This window comes from Vigna unguiculata, chromosome 5 (assembly GCF_037176805.1).
Source record: "Vigna unguiculata cultivar grain cowpea cultivar isolate G323 ecotype 2 chromosome 5, ASM3717680v1, whole genome shotgun sequence".
Classification (NCBI taxonomy): Eukaryota; Viridiplantae; Streptophyta; class Magnoliopsida; order Fabales; family Fabaceae; genus Vigna; species Vigna unguiculata.
In genome coordinates, this window is record NC_140796.1 from 52,427,578 (window position 1) to 52,451,948 (window position 24,371).

Genomic DNA, 24,371 nt, shown 5'->3' on the forward strand with positions numbered 1-24,371 from the left:
TTCTATATATTATATATATAGGGATAAATATATTTTTAGCTCTTCAGTAAATTTTGAAATTAGTCAATTTTAAAATTTTGGACTAATTTAGTTCTTCATTTTTTGAAATATGTAGATTTAGTCATTTTAATCAAATTTTGTTAAATGTATTTGATATTTTAAGTATGTTTTATAATAATATTTGACTTAACATTAAAACAAAAATGTGTCAAACCGTATAAACAACTCAAACATAATCCTCAAATGCGTAGGAATCATCAAATAAACCTAACAATATTTGATTAAAAAGATTAAATCCACGCATGCATTTCGAAAGATGAAGGACTAAATTTATTTAAAATTTTAAAATTGACTAGTTCTAAAATTCAGTGAAAATTAAAGAACCAAAAACATATTTAACCCATAAATATATAAATAATAAATTAAATATTTCTTATTCATAATAATTTTGTTCATAACATACACTAAAACATTAAAAGCAGTAAGTAAATTTCTCATCAATATTAAATCTCAGTAATTTACCCTTCCAACTCTAACAACTTAAAAAATTGTATCAAATAAATTTCATAATAAATAACCCACATCAGTGCATACCCACTTGCTGCCAAGAGTGCTTAAAACATAACAACTCCAATAACACAGTTGATGAATGAATACATATGAAAGAAAAACATAACAAATACATAATTGTAAAATCAAAGAGTGTAGAAAATACTCAAAACCCAGGTTATTCATAATTGTAAAAATATATTGCAGTAATATTTAATACGAGTCTGAAAAATTAATCTATTTAATTTTATTTATAGAAATTTTGTCAAATTTATAAAAAATAATTTATGAACAAATAATTTTCTTAAAAAAAAAACTATTTTAAATTCTTCAACCTTAAAAGGTACCGAAAAGAAAAAGTGAATACGGAAAGATTAAAATCCTTTAAGAACGGTGTTGAAGTGGGTTACCGCAGAAAGTGGAATCCACCTTTGGCATTGGAGCTGAAACGACAAAGAAAAGGATAAAAGCGACCCCAATAACCATTGTTTCGGCTCCTGCAACATGATTGATTGATCTTACCAAACACGGCACAACACGACAATTCCTAATTTCGGTTCATTTGCATTCTCCACAAAGCCCAGTCCAAGCCCAATTCAAACTGGGTCCCTCAAAGCCCACCAACTCATACTTCACTTTCCACAAGAATCACTCGTGGGGCCCGGAATATGCCCTGCATCTATTGTATGCAACCCACCATCACCGTTGGATCACCCACTTCCGTTTCAGCCGTCTGATGAAAAATCATGTGGCCCCCACCCTGCTTCACTATCTACTCACTCACCCCTCTTTGACTCTCTATCACTGCGCACACAGATACACACAAGCCAGAAAGTGAGAACCCAACCAAACGCTCCTTCTCTCTTCCTCTTTCCTACCCGCATTGGAGTTTGCAATTGCGTTGTTCGAGAACGACGTGTTTTTTCTCGCGTTTTGGGTTACTCGCCTTGCGTTTCCGCTCTCCGCTGCGCCTGCGACGTCGTTTCGGCAGCACCGACACTCCTTGCTTCTTCTCCAAGCTATACGATTCTCCTGTTTCTCTGCATTTCCCGATTCTTCTTCACTCTCGCTTCTCTGGTATGTTTTCGATTAGAGTTTTACTAGTTTTATTTTTTGTTTAATTTATAACTGGTGTTTATTCTAATCTCGTGAATGCACGTGCGTAAAGTAACCGAGGGTTTTGAGTTCGTCACTTTTAGTATTTTTCAGCAATCGTGCTGTCCCGGCGATAATGTTGCGTGGAAAGAGAAGTAAAAAAGTGTTTTATTCAAATAAAGGTGTTGCATTACCTTTATGTTTTTGTTTCCTTTTTGTGGTGGTGACCGATTTACCAAATTCCAAACGAGACCTCGGTGTTTGAAATTCGAACGGCAATAATGAAATGTTGGACAGTACCGTTTAATTTGGGGTATAGACTGTGATACTGCTCGTCGTTTGTTGTATGATGCCTTATCTTTTGGATTTTGAGGATGGGTTTGCATGGACCACTTAATTTTGTTTTCTAGCTTCGGCTCTTTTTGATTTCTGTTTTGCCCCTCTTGTTTGATTTTATATCTCACTTTTAAGTTTTGCGCATTAATTCTTTAACCAACACATTGTTTTCTTTAGTTCTCATATATTATTCAAGCTGTAATAGTACAACTTCCCTGGTTTTTCTATCTTGGGCAGTTGAACTATGTGGACTTTAATCATCACATTCAATTGTATAGCTATCAAATTGATTAAGAAGGGTTGAAAGCTTGAATTCTCCCTTGCAACTTTTTATCCTTACTTTCTATCTGAACTAAACAAGGTGATCTGTAAAAGGAGGGGAGAAATTGTAGGAGACCCTTATTCTTAAAGGCTAATCATACCTTTTTTCAAGGAACGATTATCAATCTAATAAGTTGTTTGCAATTGTACTGGCTCTTCCATGTGAGTTAACATGATTGGGTTTATAATTGGCAGGTTTTGTTTTTGGTAGTTTTGTCTTCAATGCAGTTGGGTAGGTGGTATTTTATATATGACAACTCATGCTATTGTGATTTTTGCATTTGGTTGTCATGGTTACTAAAAGGTGGAAATAAAAATAATGTGGTCGTAAAAGCTACACTTGGTTATTATATATTTGTTTGTTCTCGATAGCGATTTTTCATTTATCATGAAATTTCTGTTTCTGTAAGTTTGATTTGTGATTATAATTCAGTTGTGCAGCTGCAGAAAAGAACACTAGTATTTTTCAAACTGCACTCTGTGGACAAGAAGAAGTTGGTAAGTAGTTTTCAAGCCACAGCCCAGACAGTTTATTCATCTGATGCCAGGTCAGAGTGAAATTGTGGAAAGCATCCATCAGCATGAATAGAAAAATTAATGACAAGTTGAAACAGGAGAAAACATTGTCATATGCTGATTTTCATCATGAAATTACCAAAACTGAGGAAGACGCTCACTCTTTAAAACCATACAGAAATCAGCAAAAACAATCAGCTTACAAAATGGGAAGTGAGGAAGATGAGCTGGTTAGGTACATGTCAAATTTACCAGGTTATCTTGAGAAAGGAGAAAAAATTCCTGAAAAAGTTTTGAATGTTGGGGTGCTTGATTGGGCTAGTCTAAAACAATGGCAGTACAGCCATAAACAGTTTCCCTTAAGTAGCCGAAGCTCGACATCTACAAGTAATAGATCATCATCTGTTTCGACAGAGGGATTATCTGGTAATTCTAGCAAAGGTCTTAGTTGTTCTCCTTCTCATCAAAGAATATCTCGTCCGTCACTGCAATCTCACTTCAGGACAACTACAATGAAAGAGTACTCTGTATCTGACAAAAATTCTGGAGGAAGTTTTGGAACTTGTCAGAATCTTAAAGGTGGCAGCATTAATGTTGATACACACAGCGAGTATGCTCGAGTTGGCGACCATCTTTCCCAGAACCATTCTGCTAATATGCCCAAAGGATGTGAGAGGAGACAACAAAATCCACTCATTATTAAGGAAAGTGATATCTTTCCAAATGCTGGAATGTGTGAGGCAGCATCACGTACTAAGCTTGAAATGAGCGCTGAAGATGATGATCCAGAGAAGAAAGTGGAGAATTTCAGACAACCAAATACCGATGCTTCTGAACACGTTATGCATGGGAAAAGCAAATCGATTGTTCTCATTTTACCAAGAGACAACCCCAAGAATAAGCATCGGAAAGTTCCTGATATTCAAAGCTCATTGAGTCAAAAACTAGCGAGTCCAGCTAAAACAAGATATTCAGAAAAACCTAAGGAACTTCCTTCTAGATATCCAAATTCCAATATTTCTTCCACGTGTCCTCAGCCAGACAAAATTAGTGGAGGCCATTCTCAGCCGAAGTGGTCAGTTTCCAGTTCCGTAGAACCAGAAGATAATAAAATTCCTGCTTCTACTTTAGCAGTACCCGAACTGGTCAGAACCGGAATAAGTCCATCCAGATCTAAAAAGGCTGAGGAAAAGAAACACAACACTGGTGCATCTTCATCTTCAAATGGGCCTCTCAAGGGAATAGATCAGAAAGTAACTGCAGAGAAATCAAGAAGTTCTTCACCTTTTCGGCGATTTAGCTTCAGCATTGGCTTTACTGGTAAAGGTCCTGGCTGTAAAGAGGTTGCACACGTGCCACATCAGGGTTCTGTAGCAGCACTTAAATCTAGTTCGGAAAATGCGAGAGGTTATGCCAGCTCAAAAAATTCAGGCAATGATAAACCTGGCGTTGCTTCCAAAAGCAGGTCTAGTAGCCCTTTAAGGCGATTACTGGATCCACTGCTAAAACCAAAGACAGGTCATCGCTCAATGGAGTTTACTGATAAAGATTCGGTGTTAACAAATAAGAATTGTATGCCAGGTGATGGGGAAATTTCTACGGAGAAAAAAGAAGTGGTCAGGGGCCAGAGGGTTGGGTGTACCACGATTAGTACAGTTAATTTATCAAAGAACAAAAAGAATGGGCCATCAACATTTCAAGCTCTTCTAAGAATTGCCGTGAAGAATGGTCAGCCCCTTTTCACATTTGCTGTTGATAATAATAGCAACATCCTTGCTGCCACTGTGAAGAACTTGGCTGTCTCAGAGGAAGACGAATGTGACCGTATCTATACCTTTTTTACCTTTAGAGAGGGTAAAAAGAAGAGCGGAAGTTGGATGAATCAAGCTAGCAAAACTAAAGGTCCTGATTATATTCACCATGCTGTTGCCCAGATGAAGGTTTCTGGTTCACAGCATTACGCATCACCAAGACAGAATTGCGTGGACTCCAATTCCAATAAGGAGTTTGTTTTGTTTTCTGTAAAGCTAAAGCAGGGAGATGCACAGGTCACTGACTACGAACCAAATGACGAGCTTGCTGCCATTGTTGTCAAATCACCCAAGGCTATCGATTTTATCAATTATGCACATCAGAGTAGTCGCCAGAATGACACTCAGGATCTACATGTTACAGTTGTGCTCCCAACTGGGGTTCATAGTCTTCCAAGTAATGGTGGACCTTCATCACTGATTGAGCGCTGGAGAACAGGTGGATCGTGTGACTGTGGTGGTTGGGATATGGCTTGTAAACTTAAGATTCTGGCAAATGAAAGTGAAACTTATAGAGAACCAAGGATTTCGAAAGCTTGTTTCCCACACCCCTTTGAGCTTTTCCTCCAGGTACTGTGTTGATTAATTTAAGTTTGCTATTTTTCTAATCTTTTTGTTTATTAATATTGTTAAGTTATAACCGCCTGTAGATATGATCAGAAGTGAATTTTTGTAATAACCATCTATGTTAACTACAGGGGAATGACCAGGACCAAGAAAACCAGCCTGCTTTCAGTTTTTCTCCCTTCAAGGCTGGAGTATATTCTGTAACTTTTGATTCTTCATTCTCACTTTTGCAAGCATTCTCTATCTGCATAGCATTAGTGGATGGCTTGATCTCATATGAACTTTCTGGATCAAGAAACTACATCGAAGGAAAAAATCCGAGGGAAACTGGGTTGGTGCAAACAGATGAACTAAAGGCTTTTGGCAAATTGGAGGACGTTCCTGCTACTTACGTTGCTTATCCTCCCCACTCTCCAGTTGGTAGAGTCTAAAATTAAATTAACACGAAGTCGTGTCTGATTTCTTCATGTACAATGTGGGTAACCAGCGAAGATATTAGTGTGTTACTCATATCTGCTACATATCGGTAGAAAGTCAAGTTCATGACAAGATCATAAATCTTCCTTTTGAAACATGAATCAATTGAAGTGTGAATAGTAGAGTAAATTGTATTTTAGCTTCTGGTAGTTTATGCATATTCATTATCTCTATTACTTGGCCAACCCGCCAAATAAATTATGTATCTGGAGGCGTATCATTAATGGGTAAACGACCACACCCAATATTATGCCATTTCAAGCAATATTCTGTGCTACAAAACCCCATTTCCTCAGAATGACTCCACCGGTAAAAGATCCTATGCTTTTTTTTTCATTTCATCTCAGCTCATAGTTAATTTTAAATTCTAGTTAGTTGTATATATATAAAAGAACGATGGGATTTGAAAACTGGACACCGAAGTTGTTTTGAATGGGGGGATTTATGTTCATAAAGAAAAATTGTGGGTGGGATTGTTATTTGTGCTGCTCAATCTCACTTCGAAAGTTGCTTGCTCATTATATGAATGATTAGCTTTCTCGTTGCAACTTTTTAACGATGTAGTAATAGTTTCACAGTGAACCTAAAAGTGGACCTGTTTTAATTGTAGAACTTTAACTAGAAAGTTGGGTTTCTTTTTTTCTTTTCTTTGGATTTACTATCTATTTATAGATTTCAAATCTGTTGTCACATGGGGTCCTGCTTTATAAGTGGGAATTTCATATGTTGTTGTCTATTGTACTAAGATATCACTATCTACGTTATATACTATTTTTAAGGGATTCATGCTTAATTACCCCATGTATATGAAAAGGCTTAATTAATGGTCTCGGGAATCCGACACAAAACATTTACTGACTAATATTTTTTTTATACGATGTCATTTATATCATATATACTTATTAATACCGACTAACATTTTTTATATGTGTGGCCAATTTATACTTATCAATAAAGATGGTTTATGTAATTGTATTATAACTGTTTTTTTTTATACATTTACTTATTATAAATCATTTCATTGTTTTACTCCTTAGATTTTGTAATTATTTTTTTAAAATTTAATTAACTGTCTACAATAGAAAATTACATAATAAAATTATTAAAATGTTTATTTTATTTTTTTTAATAATTGCGATAATTTTTTTATTATCGTAATAAAAAAATGGATACATGGACGCATGTGTTTCCATCAATTATTTATAAATTCGTTTAATCCCAATTTGATCAGTCTTAAATCAAAAATATCCTATCTTTTATAAAGTCCTCAATAACAACTATAGTCCCTTTGTACAGTAAACAATTAGGGCTAGGTTCAATATTTAATCTGTGGTTTTCTGAGGATACAAGGGGTAAGTCTTATATTTTTTTTATGTGATTTTAATGTTTAGGATTCTCATAAACGTGGAATGTTCTTGGGTTCAAACACACTGATTTATTATGTTCAGTACTTTTTTGAAAATGGAATTTCGATTACGGTTCGGTCTCTTTGAAGTCTCATGCTTTTTGTTTTGGTGACCCAAAACTGTATAGAAAGTTTGTGAAAGCCTTTTATAAGTTAGAAATAAGATGCAGCTCTTTCAAATTTTCTTTTCGACTTCAATAGTTTTTACATAATTACATTCACAGATAAAGAAGTTGGCCTGGAGCGTTTTCAATTTAAGTACTTTTTTTAATGATATCTTATTCTATTTTAAATAATTTCATCATTTTATACATTTTTTCAAATTTACTTTTGAATTTTCGTTTAAGAGTGATGTTTTATAAAATTCATATCTTTATCAAAATTTAGTACGTAACATTTTGTGAGTTTTGTTAGTTAAATAAAAGATTATGAAAACTAAAATGGAAAGTTTCACAATATCAACATGGCTTAAATATACATTTGGTCCCTATTTTTGTCAAAATTATTCAATTTAGTTCTTATTTTTGTTGTGTTTCAATTTGGTCATCATTTGTGTAAAATCGTATTCAATCGAGTCCTTTTGACAAACGGTGTTAAAATTGTTATAGGCACAGTGACACGGTATAACGGTTTGGGTTACATGTTTGGAATATATGATGGTACACGTTGGCACAGTTAAAAAGAAATTAGAGAAAAAAGTTTGGATTACGTAAAAAGATAAAACATGGTAAAGTGAAAAAAATGAAAAAGTTTGAATTGAGAGTTTACTGCAGCAAGAGTTCGAGAGGAAATTGGGCATTCGAGAGTTAGAGAGTTCGTTGAGTGAAAAATTGAAATTGGGCATTCGAGAGGTCGAGAGATAGGGAAAAATTAGGGTTGGTGAGAAAGGGGGAAATTAGGGTTCTTGGGTGGTGGAGTTTCTTGTTCATCAATTAGGGTTCGCGAAGAGGAGAATTTGCGCTTGGAGAGTGATTTGCGATTGAAGCTTCGAGATTGCGCTTGGAACCACGAATATGAGACCAACCGCAACTTGGTTGCCCCAGGAGGAAGACGAATGGTGACGAGACATACCTCTCAAACACGAATCCCGAATCACCAACTGGATTGTGCACAAGTTTCTTGCTCGACACAATTTTGCTTGAAACCTCTCAAACCTTAATTTCTTCCCCAAATCAATTTCACTAACTTTTAAACCTACAACGGCCGTAAAATTTCACTATGCCAACGTCACTGCCAAAAATTTGACACGTAACCCAAACAGTTTCACCGTGTCACTTTCCGTTAACAATTTTAACATCGTTTGCCAAAAGAACTCGATTGAATGCGATTTTACAAAAATGAGGACCAAATTGAACAAACAACGAAAATAGGGACCAAATTGAATAATTTTGACAAAAATAGGGACCAAATGTATATTTAAGCCTATAAAACTTAAGGTATAGTTTACACTATTGCCTCCTTTAGGAATTTTCTCTCCTGAAACCCGGTCTCCTTCGATAGCTAGTACCGCCATTTGAGTCTTTGTGTTGCTTCGCACTTTCTCTCAACGATCCAACAATTCAACGGCACTGTTTTGTGAATTCATATTGTACGTTTCTCTTTTACATCCTTTTTATTTTGCTTTAAAAGCTAAACTAGGAATAATTGACATTTTATTTGTAAATTATTGTTGCAAACTTGCAAATAGAAATACTGAAAATCTACATGGTGATGTCTTTCATCTTATGTAATAGTAGCACTTGTGAGTTAGGTGGTTCATCCCTTTTAGTTCAAAATATTCAGAAAAATTTATGTTTTCTTGTACTCCTGAATTTCCGTTGTCTCAATTTATCATCTGATTTTTTTAGGGTAAAATGGATGCCAACTTGTCACCGGCTGGTTTAGATAAAGAACAGGTGGGTGCTTTTCTCTTCCTTGAATTTTTCGAAAACTGATCTTGATGTTGTTAATTTGAAACACCAATATGATTTCATATTTAAATTTTATCTTTTTGCTGTTCTTTTATCATTTAGTTTCATGTGTTTGTATGTGTTTCAATAATTCACGTGGTAATGGAGCAGATATTTGGAATAGCTGAAAAGGAGATGGAATATAGGGTCGAACTATTCAACAAGTAGGTTCCTTCTCTAGCTTGCCTTAATAGTGTTTGCCTTTGTTCGCAAGTATACCGTAGAATCGGACTGCATTTTTTTTTTCGAGTAGATTTCTTGGTGGCATATCTCAATTGCCTAATCTTTTGTTGTTTTTAATCTTCAGGATCACCCACAGCTGTTTCAATAAATGCGTTGACAATAGGTAGGAAAACTCTTTCTGATTGTGTGAACTGCTTGAGCATGCTTGATGAGTTTCAAATGGAGATTAGTTTCTCATAGAGACGATAATATGTTTGTCACATTATTTTTCCAGGTACAAGGAATCTGAGCTAAATATGGGTGAAAATAGTTGCACTGATCGCTGTGTTTCAAAATACTGGCAGGTAAGATTTTTACGAATTTTACTTTTATATGTATCACTGCCACATTTTGAGTTCTCTATTATTGGTTATTCTTTTCTCATCAAATTCAATATTATGCTTTAGTTTCTCAGAAATCTTAATGGGGTTTTAGTACTTGGTTAGATGTGTGCTCCTCATTTAAAATTTCTGTTTGGACTTTAATATTCATGATAATTTTGCACAAGGCAAGGCAAATTAAGTATAGATGGATCATGGAAGCTCTGATTTCAATATGGCTTTTGCTTTTGAAATCATGGGAGACTGCAAATGTTGAGTGTAGTGATTGTCTTATTGTCTTGGCAGTTTTCTTGTGTTTGTTAGGTGACTAATCTAATTGGTCAGCTGCTTGGTTCTGGGAAGCATCCGATGTAATGCAAGAGTAGGGTTATGTTTCCAGTTAGCTACATCTACCATAGTAATAGTTGCTTCCAAGGAAGCGTTAATTTAATACTGTGTAAGGTCTTTATTTTTGTTCATGACTATTCTGAGGTCAATTTTGTTAAGAGAGGAATTGATGATTAGCTTTTGAGGTTGTTCCCTGCAATGAAAAGGAACCAGTGATCGTTCCCTGCAATCTTACATTTTTACGTTGTATTTGTTGCAAACAAAAGCTTGATTCTATATTTCATTTCATATACATACGAGACTATGAGTACAGAGACTTTCTCTGTACATATTATGAAGCAGAGATAGATTTTTCAACCAGTGCCTATTCTTTCAGAAGAATTTGCATGCGATTAAAAAAGCCAATGAAAGCCTCTCACTTAAACCTAATTAGCAACTACCACTGCAACCTATAGGCTTGTGTGCAGTTATTATGAGCTCCTTAGGAACTCCCAAGGTCCTGATCCTGTTCCAATCCTGCATCAACATATTTCATTCATCAGTCAAATAGAAGGAAAACATTAGAAATAAAAACCCTTGAAATTACCATTACCTCAAGAAGCCAGCAAATGCTCTAAGACCCATATATATGGTCAAAGCAACCCAAATACCAATGAAACCACCCGCGGATGATAAAATAAGGAGACAAATAATGCTTAGAATTGCCACCACAACCTGAGAGTTACCACAATTAAGTAAAGCCATTGAATGTTATTTATCATAATCATAATATCAACATTAAAACATTAAGAAAAACACACCATGGAGAAGGCTGAATATGCAAAATCAGAAGCTCCAAAGTTGACACCATCAAATACAAATGCTAAAGAATTCAAGGGTTGAGTGACAGCCACAAACTGGTAAAAGAATGAACATGAAAGTGAGTCTCCCTGGGGTTGGTAATCAAGATAGGTTACCAGTATCCTTCCCAATTTGAAAACCAATAATTACCGGGATCCCAATTTGAATGAGGTGGAGCACATCAGCATCTTTTGTAAATATTTTAGCACCAAAGTGCAATCCTGTTCCAAGAATGAATGCAAGTGCCAATCCTAGAACCAAACCCATCTGCAATATAATAGTGTGTCACATTTACAAAATACATGTCTTGTGAAAGATGAACATTTCATTTATCATTCTACAGCACCTGCACAACTCGGGATGCGGTTGCCGATGCCCTATTGAAGTCCTTATTAGCAAATGCACCAGCAAGAATAGCCTGAAACCAACATGATAAATGGCATTTTACCAAGAATTTGGAGTATCACAAGCATGTAATAAGATTCACTTAGCAGAAAACATGTGATAATTATAGCTTCTATAGTTCATTTCATACCAAAACAATCTCTTTCAAATTTAATCACTTTCCTGTTCACATTTAATCGTTTTTCTCATACAAGACAATGTTATTAAAGTTGAGGTTGTTGATATTTTAGACAATATTTTTGTATGAAACCATCATGAAGCAACATAGCAAGGCATTTATTATATCTAACCTGCCCTGCAACTGCCAGACCATCAGCAAGAAGAGACACTGCCAACCAAACCTGCAGACAAACTTGAAATGCAGCCATGGACGTTGATCCTTGCCGTGCAGCTAATGATGCAGCCAGTGTCACACAGAATGTTACAGCGACGACTCTCATTAATAATAGAAAACCTGGTTGACAACAATAAATTACGAAAGGACAAACAAAGGTGTAAGTCTCTATCCTGAAGTGTTAGTTGTTAATCTATTAGAAAGCCATTAGTAGAAGTATCAATTTGAATGATATGGATAAAACAAAACACCATAGATCTCATTAATAATAGAAAACCTGGTTGACAACAATAAATTACGAAAGGACAAACAAAGGTGTAAGTCTCTATCCTGAAGTGTTAGTTGTTAATCTATTAGAAAGCCATTAGTAGAAGTATCAATTTGAATGATATGGATAAAACAAAACACCATAGATCTCATTAATAATAGAAAACCTGGTTGACAACAATAAATTACGAAAGGACAAACAAAGGTGTAAGTCTCTATCCTGAAGTGTTAGTTGTTAATCTATTAGAAAGCCATTAGTAGAAGTATCAATTTGAATGATATGGATAAAACAAAACACCATAGAAATTTCTGTAAGAAAATTTTGACTCTCACCATTTTTAAGAAAACGGTCTAATTGCAGATGCTTTATGCTTGGAGGTATAAGGTCAACTTGTTCCAACAACCTCCACAGGAGTATAGCTGAAATTAGGTACCTACACAGTTAATTTGAAAACAAAGGATAATTAGGATCAAAAGAAGCAAAAGGAAAACACAATGCAACTTATTAGATAGGTCTGCATAAAAGTACTTTGCAGAGTCTTCCATACTTATAACATTTGAATTACAGTTAAACAAAACATACTGAGATATAACGTGGGCAATGGCTGCACCACTGACACCCAAGCGGAATACAAACATGAATAAAGGATCCAATGCTATGTTAGTTGCATCTCCTGCCACTGGATAAATCAAGGGAAGAGTAATTATAATCATATAATAGCAGGAAATTGTGATTTGTGACACTTAATCAATGATAATTTGAGTTTGTGAATGTATACCAGTCGCATATAAAGGTGTTTTCGTGTCTTTAAATCCTCGGAACACTCCTTGCATTGCCAAGGAGAGAAGAACAGCAGGAGCACCGAGGGACCTCAATCTCAGATACTGTTGTGCAGGATGTAGCATAGCAGAGTCCTGTATCAATAATTCATATTACTCATGCTCAAATAAGATCAAACAACTATAGGAACAAGTTAAAATGAACACCAAGTGCTATAATCCTAAAAGTAACATTTCTTAACACAAGGGTACTTACAGAATTTACTCCCATGAAGTTCAATAAAGGTTTTGCCGCAGATATAAGAAATATTGCTTGGATGAGGCCAAGTATACCACCGATAAATAATGCCGATGAAGCTGAAGGGATATGCCTTCTCTTGTGTTCCTCCTTAACTATATTAAAAGATTCACCAACAGAATCTGAATTGTGAACATTTGTACCTGCAACTGATCAAGAAAATGAAAAGGTCTTGATGGAAATGCACAAAACCTTTTATTGGTTTTCCTACATAGCAATAGATCATTGCTCTTGAGCAGAAGCCAAGAAAACTTGCCAGAAACCAAACCTATTACAAAAGAATGGCAGAATAGTATGGTACCTCTCTGTGGTAATAACTCTTTGGTTTCAGTATCCACAGGCCCACCAGCTTCCAAGCATTTACCCTCCTCTATCTGAGGACTTACTCCACTAAGGGTATCTTCCTCAGCCACAAAAGAGGTGGTGACACTGACAAGTGGGAATATTGCAATCCTTGATACTTGATTGAACAGAGCTATTGAAACTCCTACAGCAGCAAGCTCCACTGGCCCTGCATGAACCAATAGTTGCACAAGGCATTCAAATACATGGTGATAACCATGTCAGTTGATAAACTGTCATGCACACCTATTGTTTGAAATAAGAGATGTGTAATAAGCTCAAATTGATAAACCAATAACAGAACATACCTATTTGGCCAATAAATGCTGTGTCAACCAATGAAGCAATAGGATCAGCTGTCAAAGCCATTGCTGCAGGCAATGCAATTGACAAAATTTCCCGACCAAGACTGTCTGCTTTAAAAACCAGTCTGCAATGAGAAAAAAAATCAAGCGTTCATCGTAACAGCTCAGCAAGGACATGAAACTAGAATTGTCAACCACGCCGTGAAACTAACATCATTAAAATACGTACAACAGATGGAAAATTTTCAGAAAAAAAAAAAAAACATGTTAACTGTGCAGTTTCTGTTTAATGAACAACACTATTCCTTTGGCCTTTGAAGTTAGAACTTACGATCTTCAGACAGCTATGTTCTACTACTACAGAAATGCTACAAGAACATAAACATATCATACCTTGCATCCTTAAAGAAAGTGCAAATTGGAATTCTCCTCCAATCACCTAATGAATACATAGTCTCTTTCTCAGCCATCTTCGATAAGCCAAAATGACTTTGTTGTTTAAGACCACTTATTGAGGATGCTGATACATAACTAACTGAAGGGATACCGAAGGAGCTCCAATATCAAACATGCGCTAACGTTTTTGCTTGAACATTAACGCTTCGAAGCTGCGTAATATCTTGGTATTTATGTGGTTAAATACACACCAACCAATCAAGTCAAATCATAATGGAATAGGGAAAGACTCCACAGTGATAAAAAGTTGGCAAAGGAGATGCCCTTTTATATTCTGCCCCTATAGCATAGAATAGTCCTTCTCACTAACAATGAGAAAAACCACTAACTATAATAAAGAATGAAAGTGGCACTAAAATGCTAAAAAAAGTTCACAGAAAAGCCTCACCCACATGAAACCTCCGGTCAAGTGAGTTTCCCTCAAGAACAGGAGACACTAAATTCGGTTACTTAAGATAAAAATTCAAACTTTGGAATTTGGGTTTGAAAGAAAGCCAAGCCAACCAATTATAAGCAACGCAGGCAAACAAAAACTCTGATTTTTGTCGCACCCGAAAACGTGATTCACTTGCGTGAGGTACCGCACTTAGACGAAATTAAAGGGTTGAAACTCCGCATTAAGAAGTTTAACTCTAGCTTTGAAATAAAGCACCGGTACCTTGAAGTTAACAACAACGGAAGTAGCCCATCAGTGCATGAAGCGTATCACAAAATATGCATGCGAGAATGATAATGGAAGAGCGAGAACAGAAGAAAAAACGTTGGAAGTAGAAAGAGTGTTGTGGTGGAGAAAAAGTGGAACAGAGACATAATGTGGGCCAAATTAGGTTGATCTGTGAGTTTGTCGGGGCACCTCAGAGAAGAAGAGAAGGTGAGAAAGTGAGAAAGTGCTTTGTTCAATTCAATGATGTTACTCAATCGGCACCTGTTATGTAGAATGAATTGTTAGAACATGTGGCACTACTATAATCCACAGAAAACGGTTCATTCATGTCAAAAGTCTTGAAGTGGCACTTCATACTTACCGGCATTGCCACGTGTCCTACCATATTCGCACAATTAGGGATAACATTATATTTATATTTATATTTATTATTATTATTATTATTATTATTACTGTACAGCCGCTATCACGTCTTTATATATATATATATATATATATATATATATATATATATATATATATATATATATATGACTTTTTAAATATAAATGATACAATTTTATTAGGTGATAATAATGTAATGTTATTAAGTTAATATATAAAATAAATTTATATTTATTAAAAATGAAGTGAAATGTTAAAAATAAAGTAAAATGAATATAAAAGTTAATTGTTAATGAATAAAAAAATAAATAAGATAAACAGTTTTATAGAAAATAAATAAAAATAACCATTAATTTTAAAAAATAATAAATAATTATATTATAAAGAGTAAAATTGATATTATGAAATGTAGACATAAAAGAAGGAATCCTCTTTATTATTGTTATATATTATTATTGAAATTCATTTAAAATTATATGATGTTTAATCTCATTCTAATAAACTTTAATTAGTAAAATTACTTTTATCGGAAAAAAACGTTTTCAAGATGTATACATCAATATATATATATATATATATATATATATATATATATATATATATATTTAATAACTTAAATGAATTATTTAATATAATGATATTTTTAATTTAGAGATAGATCTAATTGAAAATAGTGAATCAGTTTATTGAAAAATAAATTAAATATTTCCTTTTGTGTTATTTTAATTAAATAATTTTATATTTTCTAAATAAAAATAAATTATTTTTTATTAATGTAATACAAAATATGAATCTGTTAATATAAAGTTAATAGATATTTGGGTGCCGTGAAGAAATGTATAAAACGAAAAAGATTGAGTTTTCGCTTTCCATGCAAAGTTAGGCTAATATGATAAAGGGAATCAGAATTTAGAACCACAAAGCTTAAGCCATTATTACGAATTATGAAGCATTGGTGACACATAAATACAGGTGTAAACCCTAAATACAAGTCATAAATTAAGACTTTTCGGGTCGATACTTGAATTTGGGCCCGGGAAGAAAATATGTGGTGAAGAAGACTAGATTTGAACCACCCAGAAAGTGATAATTGATTTGAAAACAAAAATAATAATCTTTTATTCTTGTTATGAAATTTATTTTCTTGATTGAAACAACTTCAACGACACTTCTTTTTATCTCTTCATTCAGTTAATTTTAAAATTAGATCAATTTAAAATTTTGGACCAATTTAAATTTTTTTTTTTAAAATATATGAATTTAATTATTTTAATCAAATTTTATTAAATTTGTTTAACATTTCAAACGCATTTCATAATAATATTTAACTTAATATGAAAGTAAAAATTATGTCAAACAATATAAATAATTTAAATACAATTCTAAAATGTGTATGAAACATCAAATAAACATACCAAAATTTGATTAAAATAACTAAATTCACGTATTTCAAAAAATAAATAACTAAATTAGTCCAAAATTTTGAAATTGACTAATTTCAAAATTCACTTAAATTTAAGAGACTAAAATCATATTTAACTCATATTTTTATAGTTTTATTAGTTTTTCTTCTCTTTTTTCCATTACAGTTTCTGTTTTGAATAAAGCGTAATTGACAAGGGAAGAATCCGCAGCCAAAATAATAGCGTGTGGTCCATCCAAATTCCGAAAGGAATTTACCTTGCACTTTCCTTTCATTTTAGAATAATGTAGAAGAGAATAAGATTGTTTTGTAGCCATTTAAAATTATTTTTAAATTCACTGTGTTTTTCTTTTTGTTGTTCAGAATCACTTTTTTTCTCTTAAGATAAATAGCTTAAAATTTATATTTATATTTAAAATCTTTGCTCTCTCTGAGTTTATTTATTTTTTATTTTTACTAATACAGTGTCATATTAGTTTCTTTTGAGTTTTATTCAAAAAAGTAATTCTAATAAAGTAAACCATCTATAATCAGAAGTATCAGCCGTTTTAATCTTCCAAATGTGGTCTAACAAATTTTAGTAATTAGAAATTAACAATCAATTGTCATTTCCTTCATTATATTACACCGTTTCTTAATTTCCATATCCACTCGTTAAGTTATTTTTAGATTTTATTCTGTATTAGTTAATTTAGCAAATTGAAGTTATTTCTAACTATAAAGTGATATGTGGACAAAATTGATCACGATTACTTTCTATCACGCTTTTTAATAAAAAATAATACTTTATGTTTGTTATTTTTAAATTTTAATAGAATATTTTTTTAATGAAAAAAACATCTCAAACAACTATTATAACTGAATAGAGAGAATAATAAAATGTTAATAAAAAATGTTCTGTTGACTAATTTGTTAGAATGAAAATAATCCATTTCACGAGAGATTTTATTTCCTATTTTTTGTTTTATTTCCTCTAAATTTAAAAATATTTTCTATTTCTTTCCTAAATTTGATGAGATAAATATTGTAAGATATTCTTGTTATATTTAATAGCAGAATAATAAATATTCACTGTTTTAGTATATAAAACTTTAAATAACATTAAAATGTCATTTCAAAATTAAAAGAAAAAAATAAAATATTCAAGTTAATCCAGAAAAAAAGAAGGACAGTGATTAATAGGTACCTCATTAAATTTTAATATCCGTAAACAAATTTTGTTTACATATACAAGTTCTTTTATATTAAATATAAAACAAATTTTATCATTACTTGTCAAATATTACATACTGTTATTTTGGCATAAAGTTTATGTACGGAAGTCATAATTTTAGAAAGAAAACTAATTTTATACACAAGAATTTGTAAATAACGTAGAAAAAACAATTTGAAAATAAAAAACTTCTCTACTTTTATCACTACTTTCTTTCCAATACTTTGTCCTATAAATCTTTTACAATGACTACAACAATGTTTGGATCTAGTGAAAAGTATTCAAATTCTCTATTATTAAGAGTTTTCTATATGTTTTTTTATTATACTTAAAAAGAAGATATCAATATTATATATTTTAGGGACTGAATTATACACTGTAAATTTTATAATTTGGTTTTGGCACATTAATGCGACAAAGGCTTTCAAAATTGTATGAATGTTGTGTTTAATGGGACAGTAAAAGTGAATATTTTGTCAAAACATTATTATAATATCATGAACTTGAATCCTGTGTTGATGGTTGCAGTGAAAGAGAATTTTATCCAAAGATCACTAATCTCAAAATCAACAAATTAGGCTTTCTAAACAATATTATCAACAAGTTCTGCAACTGGTTTATATTTTAATTATGAAAGTTAATTATGCATATAACTATTAAACTATATTTAAAATGTGCAGTGGAACTAAAGTGAGGAAGTAGTATTTGTTATCACAAACACAAACTCAAATCCAATCACTGTCTTCTTTTTGTGAAAAAAGAAGATGAGTGATTGAGATAAGAATGTTCATAATCAGCATCACTGCATAATGCTTTAGTGAGTAATACTCCACCAAGGACCAAACCCTTGTCACCCTCAATCTTTAAGGTCACACTTAGAATACTCATAGAAACGGCATTTAATTAACTATGTTATAGATTTAAGTTTTCTTTTTTAATTGAGTTATTATTAAAAAAATTATTTAACTATAAAATATCTTCTATTACGATTAGGAATGAAAAAAAAATTTGTATCCATGAATATCTGCGGATAAAATCCACAATGAGAAGAAAATAGCTATTATAAATGGATATTGACGGATAACAAATATGAGTATTTTTCTTCCATTATACTTGTCCCTACTATATTTTAATTTAAATTAAAAATATTAAAAAAGTATGATTAAAACATTAACACATTAATCTTGAATTGGTTATTTTTTATTTAGGATTTTAAAAAAGTCTTCGTTTATTTGTAAATTATCATTCAACAAGGTCTAAATAGGCTATTTGCACTGTGTTTAAGATTTATGGATGATATGCACTGTATTGTTATTTGAATTTATGGTTAAAAGATGTTGTTAAATATTAAAATGTTCTTTTGTAAATATTCTGTGGGTATTAACAAAATATGCGGGTACCCACATAATATATACGAGGTGAAGAATATTTATCCAGCGGATAGGGTATGGAGGAGTTACTACTCGTACCTTGTCCACCCGTTTACATCCTAAATACACTGTGATCTCCATTTTTATTTTTTGTATTTTTATTTGTATTTTTCTCAATTTATTAACGAATTATTTATTTATTTTTATAAGAGGAAATTAACATAAATAATCGATGACTAAGTTAAAGATTTGAACTTAAAAATGCTTAAATTATAAGTTATTTCATTATATGATTTGAAAGTTTATCATTAGGTTTCGGTAGACAACAGAATATTCTGAATTTACTCGGTTATCGAAGACAAAGAAGAATATGCATAATTCCATTATATCGACGAGTCAGTAAGTAGCATGGCCATTTTCGAAGCAGAGGTTACCATTTAATTTTACACATTTGTTTGGGCCTAGTATTTTATCATCACAAATGGGCTGGGCTTCTGACTTTGACCAACCCAATAAGCGTGGCCCACATCATCAATTGTTTATATGCATGGCTTCGATGTTCTTTATGTTTATCATATTCAGTAAAACGGCAGGGAGATAGTGTATCAGAAAATGTGTTATTTCATTTTTAATATCAAAATTGAAAAGATTATTATGAAAACGATTTTAAAAAAGTGTAGAAATTACTATAAAATAGCCACCTCTTTCCAGTTTCCACATTGGCTGTAGCTTAAAACTAAATCGAAACATTTGAGCAAACAACATTTTACAAGATTAACAAAAATAAAAAATATAATATAATTATCTGTGGTTGACCATTACTATTTACTCTATAACGCAATAAACCTTCCTTGATTACTTATAAATAATTATAAAATGTTATATAGTTTTTTATTTCTTATTTAGAATTATAACACATGGTAACCTTTTTCATATCCTTTCTTATACTGAAGTGTACAAACATAAACAATTAATATGGTATTTTATCATTTTTCTTTTTTGTTAAAAAAATAAGATAAATGAAATATTCTCAAATGCCAAGTAGTAAATATTTAATCTCCTTCTCTTTTTTACCAGTAAGAAATTAGGTTAGACCTAGGGAGTGAAAGTAGGCTTAGGTTAGACTTTTGGAGTCCTTAATCTAACTTGTTATCTTATAAAGATTTAATATAAATTATTTAAAAGTGTTATTGTTAGAAAACATATTTTAATTAGGTGTTCATCTACTTATAAATATATTAACGTGTCTTAACTATACTGTTTGGTACACGGAAGAGATTGTACTCGGAGATATAACACCAATAAAACTTGAACTCAATTAAAAATCACTTTCAATCAAAAATCTTAAGACAATAAGTTTATAGGTTTTTATTCTTATATAATGTTCTATTTTCTCATTTCTAGCCAATATAAGACTTAAACTCACACTCGAATTCTTATAATCGAATTCTTATAATAGAAAAACTTCGATCTGTGTTCATGCTTAAAAAGGATCCATACAGAGCATTTTGCTAGCTACGCTGCTGTTTGTTAACTTCCAAAGTCAAAACAACATTATTATGGGAAAATATATAACGTTAAAGAAGAGAGAGTTTAACTGATATACCTACTTCCTGTCCAAATTATTAACTGAAACAATTAGTTATGGCATGGTGGAAAATGGTATAAAAAGCACTAGGGCACTACCTTTTTCTCATCTTTATTGGCGAGCCAGTTCTGGTTTTCAAATATAAAAGTTGCTTTACATTCACTTCTTGATTATATTCTATGATATTCTATGGCATGTTTTTGGTTTGTCAATATAATAATTGTATTTAGTCCTATTGAAATCAAAGCTGAGGTTATAATTACTCTTAGAATTAAACCATTTAGCTTAACTAACTTCTCTATAGTATGATGACATTAACCGCGATTTTCTACCAAGTGGAGCTTTTTTTATGATTAATCAAGCTTTCTAAAGTATACATAAACAATCATGAAAGCATGTATCTGATTGCTTCAAAGATTTTAAGAGAGGAATCAATTATTACCACAAGAACTTACTCACAAAAGTGGGGATTGAACAAAGCAACTTTCATCTGCATAAATAGTCTCCAGTAACAGTATTTATTTTCTCATCTCAGGATTCATATTACATAGAACAACATTATAATACATATATATAACAATGAGTCGTATGTGTATATCTGCAAAAGAAGTTTAAACAAGAAAAGAAAATAATGTATAATCTATTCACATCCTTTTTATAATGTATAACCTGCAATACCTGTTTGTTAACTTCTGAATTCGGCAAAAAATAGCAGTGTATATATAATACAAGAATTCAGTGTGCGAAATAAGGATCATATGGAATCCCCAGAAAAGTTCAAAATCAGAATGAAAAATCAACAAACGGAAAGGAGGAAACATCTTTCATCAACTCCTCAAAGTCCCATTCTGCATCATGCTGAAACAAATTCTCCACTCCTTCCTTATTTTCACTAGCTATGCCATTACCAATGTTGCAGTTGTTAAGGATACTATTTATGTCATCGAAGTAACTGCTGTTAGTTTCTCTCTTGCACGTGTTATGATTGATACTGGTGTTTAGATTCTCAAGGGGAGGAACAAAGATATCACTCCCAAACACTCCGTTTTCTGAATAAGAACCTTTGTTGTGAGCTTCACTTTGAGAAAAGCATGGCCCTGTGCCTTCCAAGTATTCACCAACATTATGTGGCATGTTTAGTTCATGATCCAACCTGTCGATCATTGTATTGAAAACTGTGGTTTGCATTGATTGTGATGGAGATGAACCAAACACAGGCACAAAGTTTGCATGCTGATGATGATGATGATGATGTTGTGTAGGTATAAACCCTCCCATGTTGAGGTCTTTATTACTTGGTTCAGATGAGGTCTCACTAGCATTTGGTGAGGTCGTAGACGACATGTTCTTGAGTCTTTTCTTTATCGTTGAATTCCAAAAGTTTTTTATCTCGTTGTCGGTTCTCCCAGGCAAACGCGCCGCTATTTGAGACCATCTTCAAAAGTGAAACATACGTATCAGGTCAATGAATTCACGTATGTAGTACAAAAGTAACCAGACATTGATGTCTGCGTGTTTTTCTTTTTCTCAGAGAAACTATAAAAAAAAAACATATATGGAGTGCCTTCAAATCGAAGTTCTTGCTTTGCGCGTGTTTGTTTGTATATTTATGCTGTTGTTATTTGAACTTCAAAATATGTGTTTGTCGTGTGTTGGACTAAAGAAATTTGGATTTTGACCTTCCTAAATTTTCTCCATCCTTTGCAAACTAGGGATTTGCTGATTAAACATTACTCAAAAATGAAGAAGAGAGAACCTCGTAAACCTACGATATGCACTTTGCATGTAGGGTGTGCAAATAATGGGAGAAAAAGAAACAAGAAATGTAGGAAGAAGAAAGTAATGAGTGATGTGTGACCAGCAAAACAAAAAGAGAGATATACGTAAAGAAATGGAATGAAAAAAATAAATACAAAGTAAATGGATATTAGCATTTTTTTCTCTACTGAGAAATGATTCGTAAGCTTCTTTTAATCATGGAAAAACTGGTAGAGGTTAAAATCTAATTAATATAGGGAAAAAAGAGAAAAATAAAATGAAAGTATATATACCGTAATAATAATAATAATACGTGAAAACATATTATTACTCTTCTTTTTGTCTTTTGTTAAAGAAAAAAAAATGATAATTTGACTCTCTGAAAAAAATAAAGCACCCACTACCGCTTAATTTAATAATATATATATATATATATATATATATAATAAAAAATATGATTAATATATTAATTGTTATATGCATGTTTTTTTGGATGTTTTTGAGAAAAAAAAGTGTTAAAACATTAATTTAAATGTTATTATCCGAATGCTGAAGAACTTGGTGTGTCAAATCTATCTGAAATCTTGAAGCAACTTCTTTGAATTGTTATTTTGAAGTCATGTAAATTCGTACAAGTAATTTCCCTACTATATATAATTAACATTGCTCTAGGACTAGCTAGGTTTTCGCAATTAAAAAAAATGAAGATATCTTAGAAAAACTTTATTGTCTGGTGTGCTAACTTACAAACACAAACCTCATAAAATAGTGTCATTTTAGAATTATCGTTCAAGTTAGAATGAATGGCTTAACTTTAAAGACATGGTGTAGCTGAGTACTTTAGAGAAATAAAACCTAGAAAAGCATTACTTGGCATAATTAGCAGTTGTTAATGATGCATGGATCTGAAAGTGGTAATTAACGTTGGTAGATAGGAACCTGTTTCCGAGAAAGGAATGGAAGTGGATGATGAGTTCCTCTTCTTGGGGTGAGAATGCACCTCTCTTGAGATCAGGCCTCAAGTAATTGATCCATCGTAGGCGACAACTTTTGCCACACCTTTGGAGGCCAGCATTTCTTGCGACGTCGCTCCAACAACCTTGTCCATTGTTGAGCATGTAGTTCATGAGTTTCTCATCTTCTTCTGGCGACCACAATCCCTTTCTGAACTTGTTGCTGTCTTTACCACTGCACAGTTCTGGCTTCCTCATTCTTCTGCTGCTTCTCTCATATCTACACAAGGGAATAAGGGTTTATAAAGCAGAAAGATTAGAAAGAAGCTTCATGGGGAGGCAATTAATGATGACCATGATGATGATGGTGATGGTTACAGGGTTTGCTTGAAAAATAGGGAAGAGTGAGAGAAAAGAGAGAAATAGAGAGAGAGAGAGAGAGAGAGAGAGATGTTGGTTGACGAGTCTAGTAGAAAACGGTTTGGAGAGGGACCTAAGGGATTGAGAAAGATGGGTGGTGGTCTTGTCTTTGACTCCATGGCCTTGTCTTTTTCTTTTCTTATTTTTCTTCACTCACAAGGTTATCATCACACAGCATAAGGGGCCAGACAAAATATATGTTAAACGTATATACCAGTTTGTTTTATCACCAACCCAACTTATTTGCTTCCACTTCACATAATCTCCTTACACGTGTACTTCAAGATATATGTATATGTATGGAATAACAATAATGCATCCCCTCTGCATATTTATGTGTTATGTTCCTTTGATTTTTGGCATAAGATCCTCATGCTTATGTTGCAACCATATAAAAAGAAAAGGTAAAACAAACTCAAATCTGTGTGAAATCGATGTATTATATTATATCTATATACAGCCATTCTTTTTCCCTGGAAATTAAGTGACAGAAAACTTCGGAGCTTTATTATAAACTGTATAGAACTGCATCCTACTTTCACTGATCAAAAGATAAGGTTACTCGTTCATTTATATAATTGATTTTGTACTTATTTGGTATAGTTTACTCCACTGCTGGTAATGAATAGTTGGAAATTGAAACCTAAGTTTTACA

At 32.6% G+C, this 24,371-nt stretch overlaps 4 protein-coding genes across 7 annotated transcripts; 2 read left to right on the forward strand and 2 right to left on the reverse strand.

The window, feature by feature from the left end:
• Positions 1–1,253: 1,253 nt before the first annotated feature.
• LOC114185883 (uncharacterized) lies at positions 1,254–5,927 on the forward strand. 2 transcript variants are annotated; one of them, XM_028073823.2, is made up of 3 exons: positions 1,254–1,626; positions 2,735–5,198; positions 5,327–5,927. In XM_028073823.2, the coding sequence occupies exons 2-3, from the start codon at positions 2,883–2,885 to the stop codon at positions 5,624–5,626; spliced, it is 2,616 nt and encodes an 871-aa protein (XP_027929624.1). In that variant the 5' UTR covers positions 1,254–1,626; positions 2,735–2,882; the 3' UTR covers positions 5,627–5,927. The 2 variants fall into 2 exon arrangements, with proteins under 2 accessions (XP_027929624.1, XP_027929625.1); XM_028073824.2 differs by having other exon boundaries at positions 2,743–5,198.
• Positions 5,928–8,536: 2,609 nt separating this feature from the next.
• Positions 8,537–10,150, forward strand: LOC114185198 (mitochondrial import inner membrane translocase subunit TIM10-like). 2 transcript variants are annotated; one of them, XM_028072784.2, is made up of 6 exons: positions 8,537–8,665; positions 8,925–8,972; positions 9,138–9,190; positions 9,334–9,372; positions 9,484–9,553; positions 9,757–10,150. In XM_028072784.2, exons 2-6 carry the CDS (start codon positions 8,931–8,933, stop codon positions 9,898–9,900), a joined length of 348 nt encoding a protein of 115 aa, XP_027928585.1. In that variant the 5' UTR covers positions 8,537–8,665; positions 8,925–8,930; the 3' UTR covers positions 9,901–10,150. The 2 variants fall into 2 exon arrangements, with proteins under 2 accessions (XP_027928585.1, XP_027928586.1); XM_028072785.2 differs by having other exon boundaries at positions 9,893–10,150.
• Positions 10,111–14,846, reverse strand: LOC114185197 (protein DETOXIFICATION 42-like). Of its 2 annotated transcripts, none has more exons than XM_028072783.2 (13): positions 13,881–14,846; positions 13,491–13,612; positions 13,142–13,351; positions 12,799–12,989; positions 12,542–12,677; positions 12,346–12,442; positions 12,096–12,196; positions 11,452–11,615; positions 11,103–11,174; positions 10,907–11,023; positions 10,717–10,812; positions 10,509–10,630; positions 10,111–10,432 (listed from the first exon to the last, which is right to left on the reverse strand). In XM_028072783.2, exons 1-13 carry the CDS (start codon positions 13,955–13,957, stop codon positions 10,387–10,389), a joined length of 1,551 nt encoding a protein of 516 aa, XP_027928584.1. In that variant the 5' UTR covers positions 13,958–14,846; the 3' UTR covers positions 10,111–10,386. The 2 variants fall into 2 exon arrangements, with proteins under 2 accessions (XP_027928584.1, XP_085529912.1); XM_085673786.1 differs by having other exon boundaries at positions 12,799–12,983; positions 13,881–13,972.
• Positions 14,847–21,055: 6,209 nt separating this feature from the next.
• Positions 21,056–23,812, reverse strand: LOC114185996 (transcription factor MYB46-like). The gene is made up of 2 exons (XM_028073989.2): positions 23,283–23,812; positions 21,056–22,020 (listed from the first exon to the last, which is right to left on the reverse strand). Exons 1-2 carry the CDS (start codon positions 23,552–23,554, stop codon positions 21,369–21,371), a joined length of 924 nt encoding a protein of 307 aa, XP_027929790.1. The 5' UTR covers positions 23,555–23,812; the 3' UTR covers positions 21,056–21,368.
• Positions 23,813–24,371: the final 559 nt, after the last annotated feature.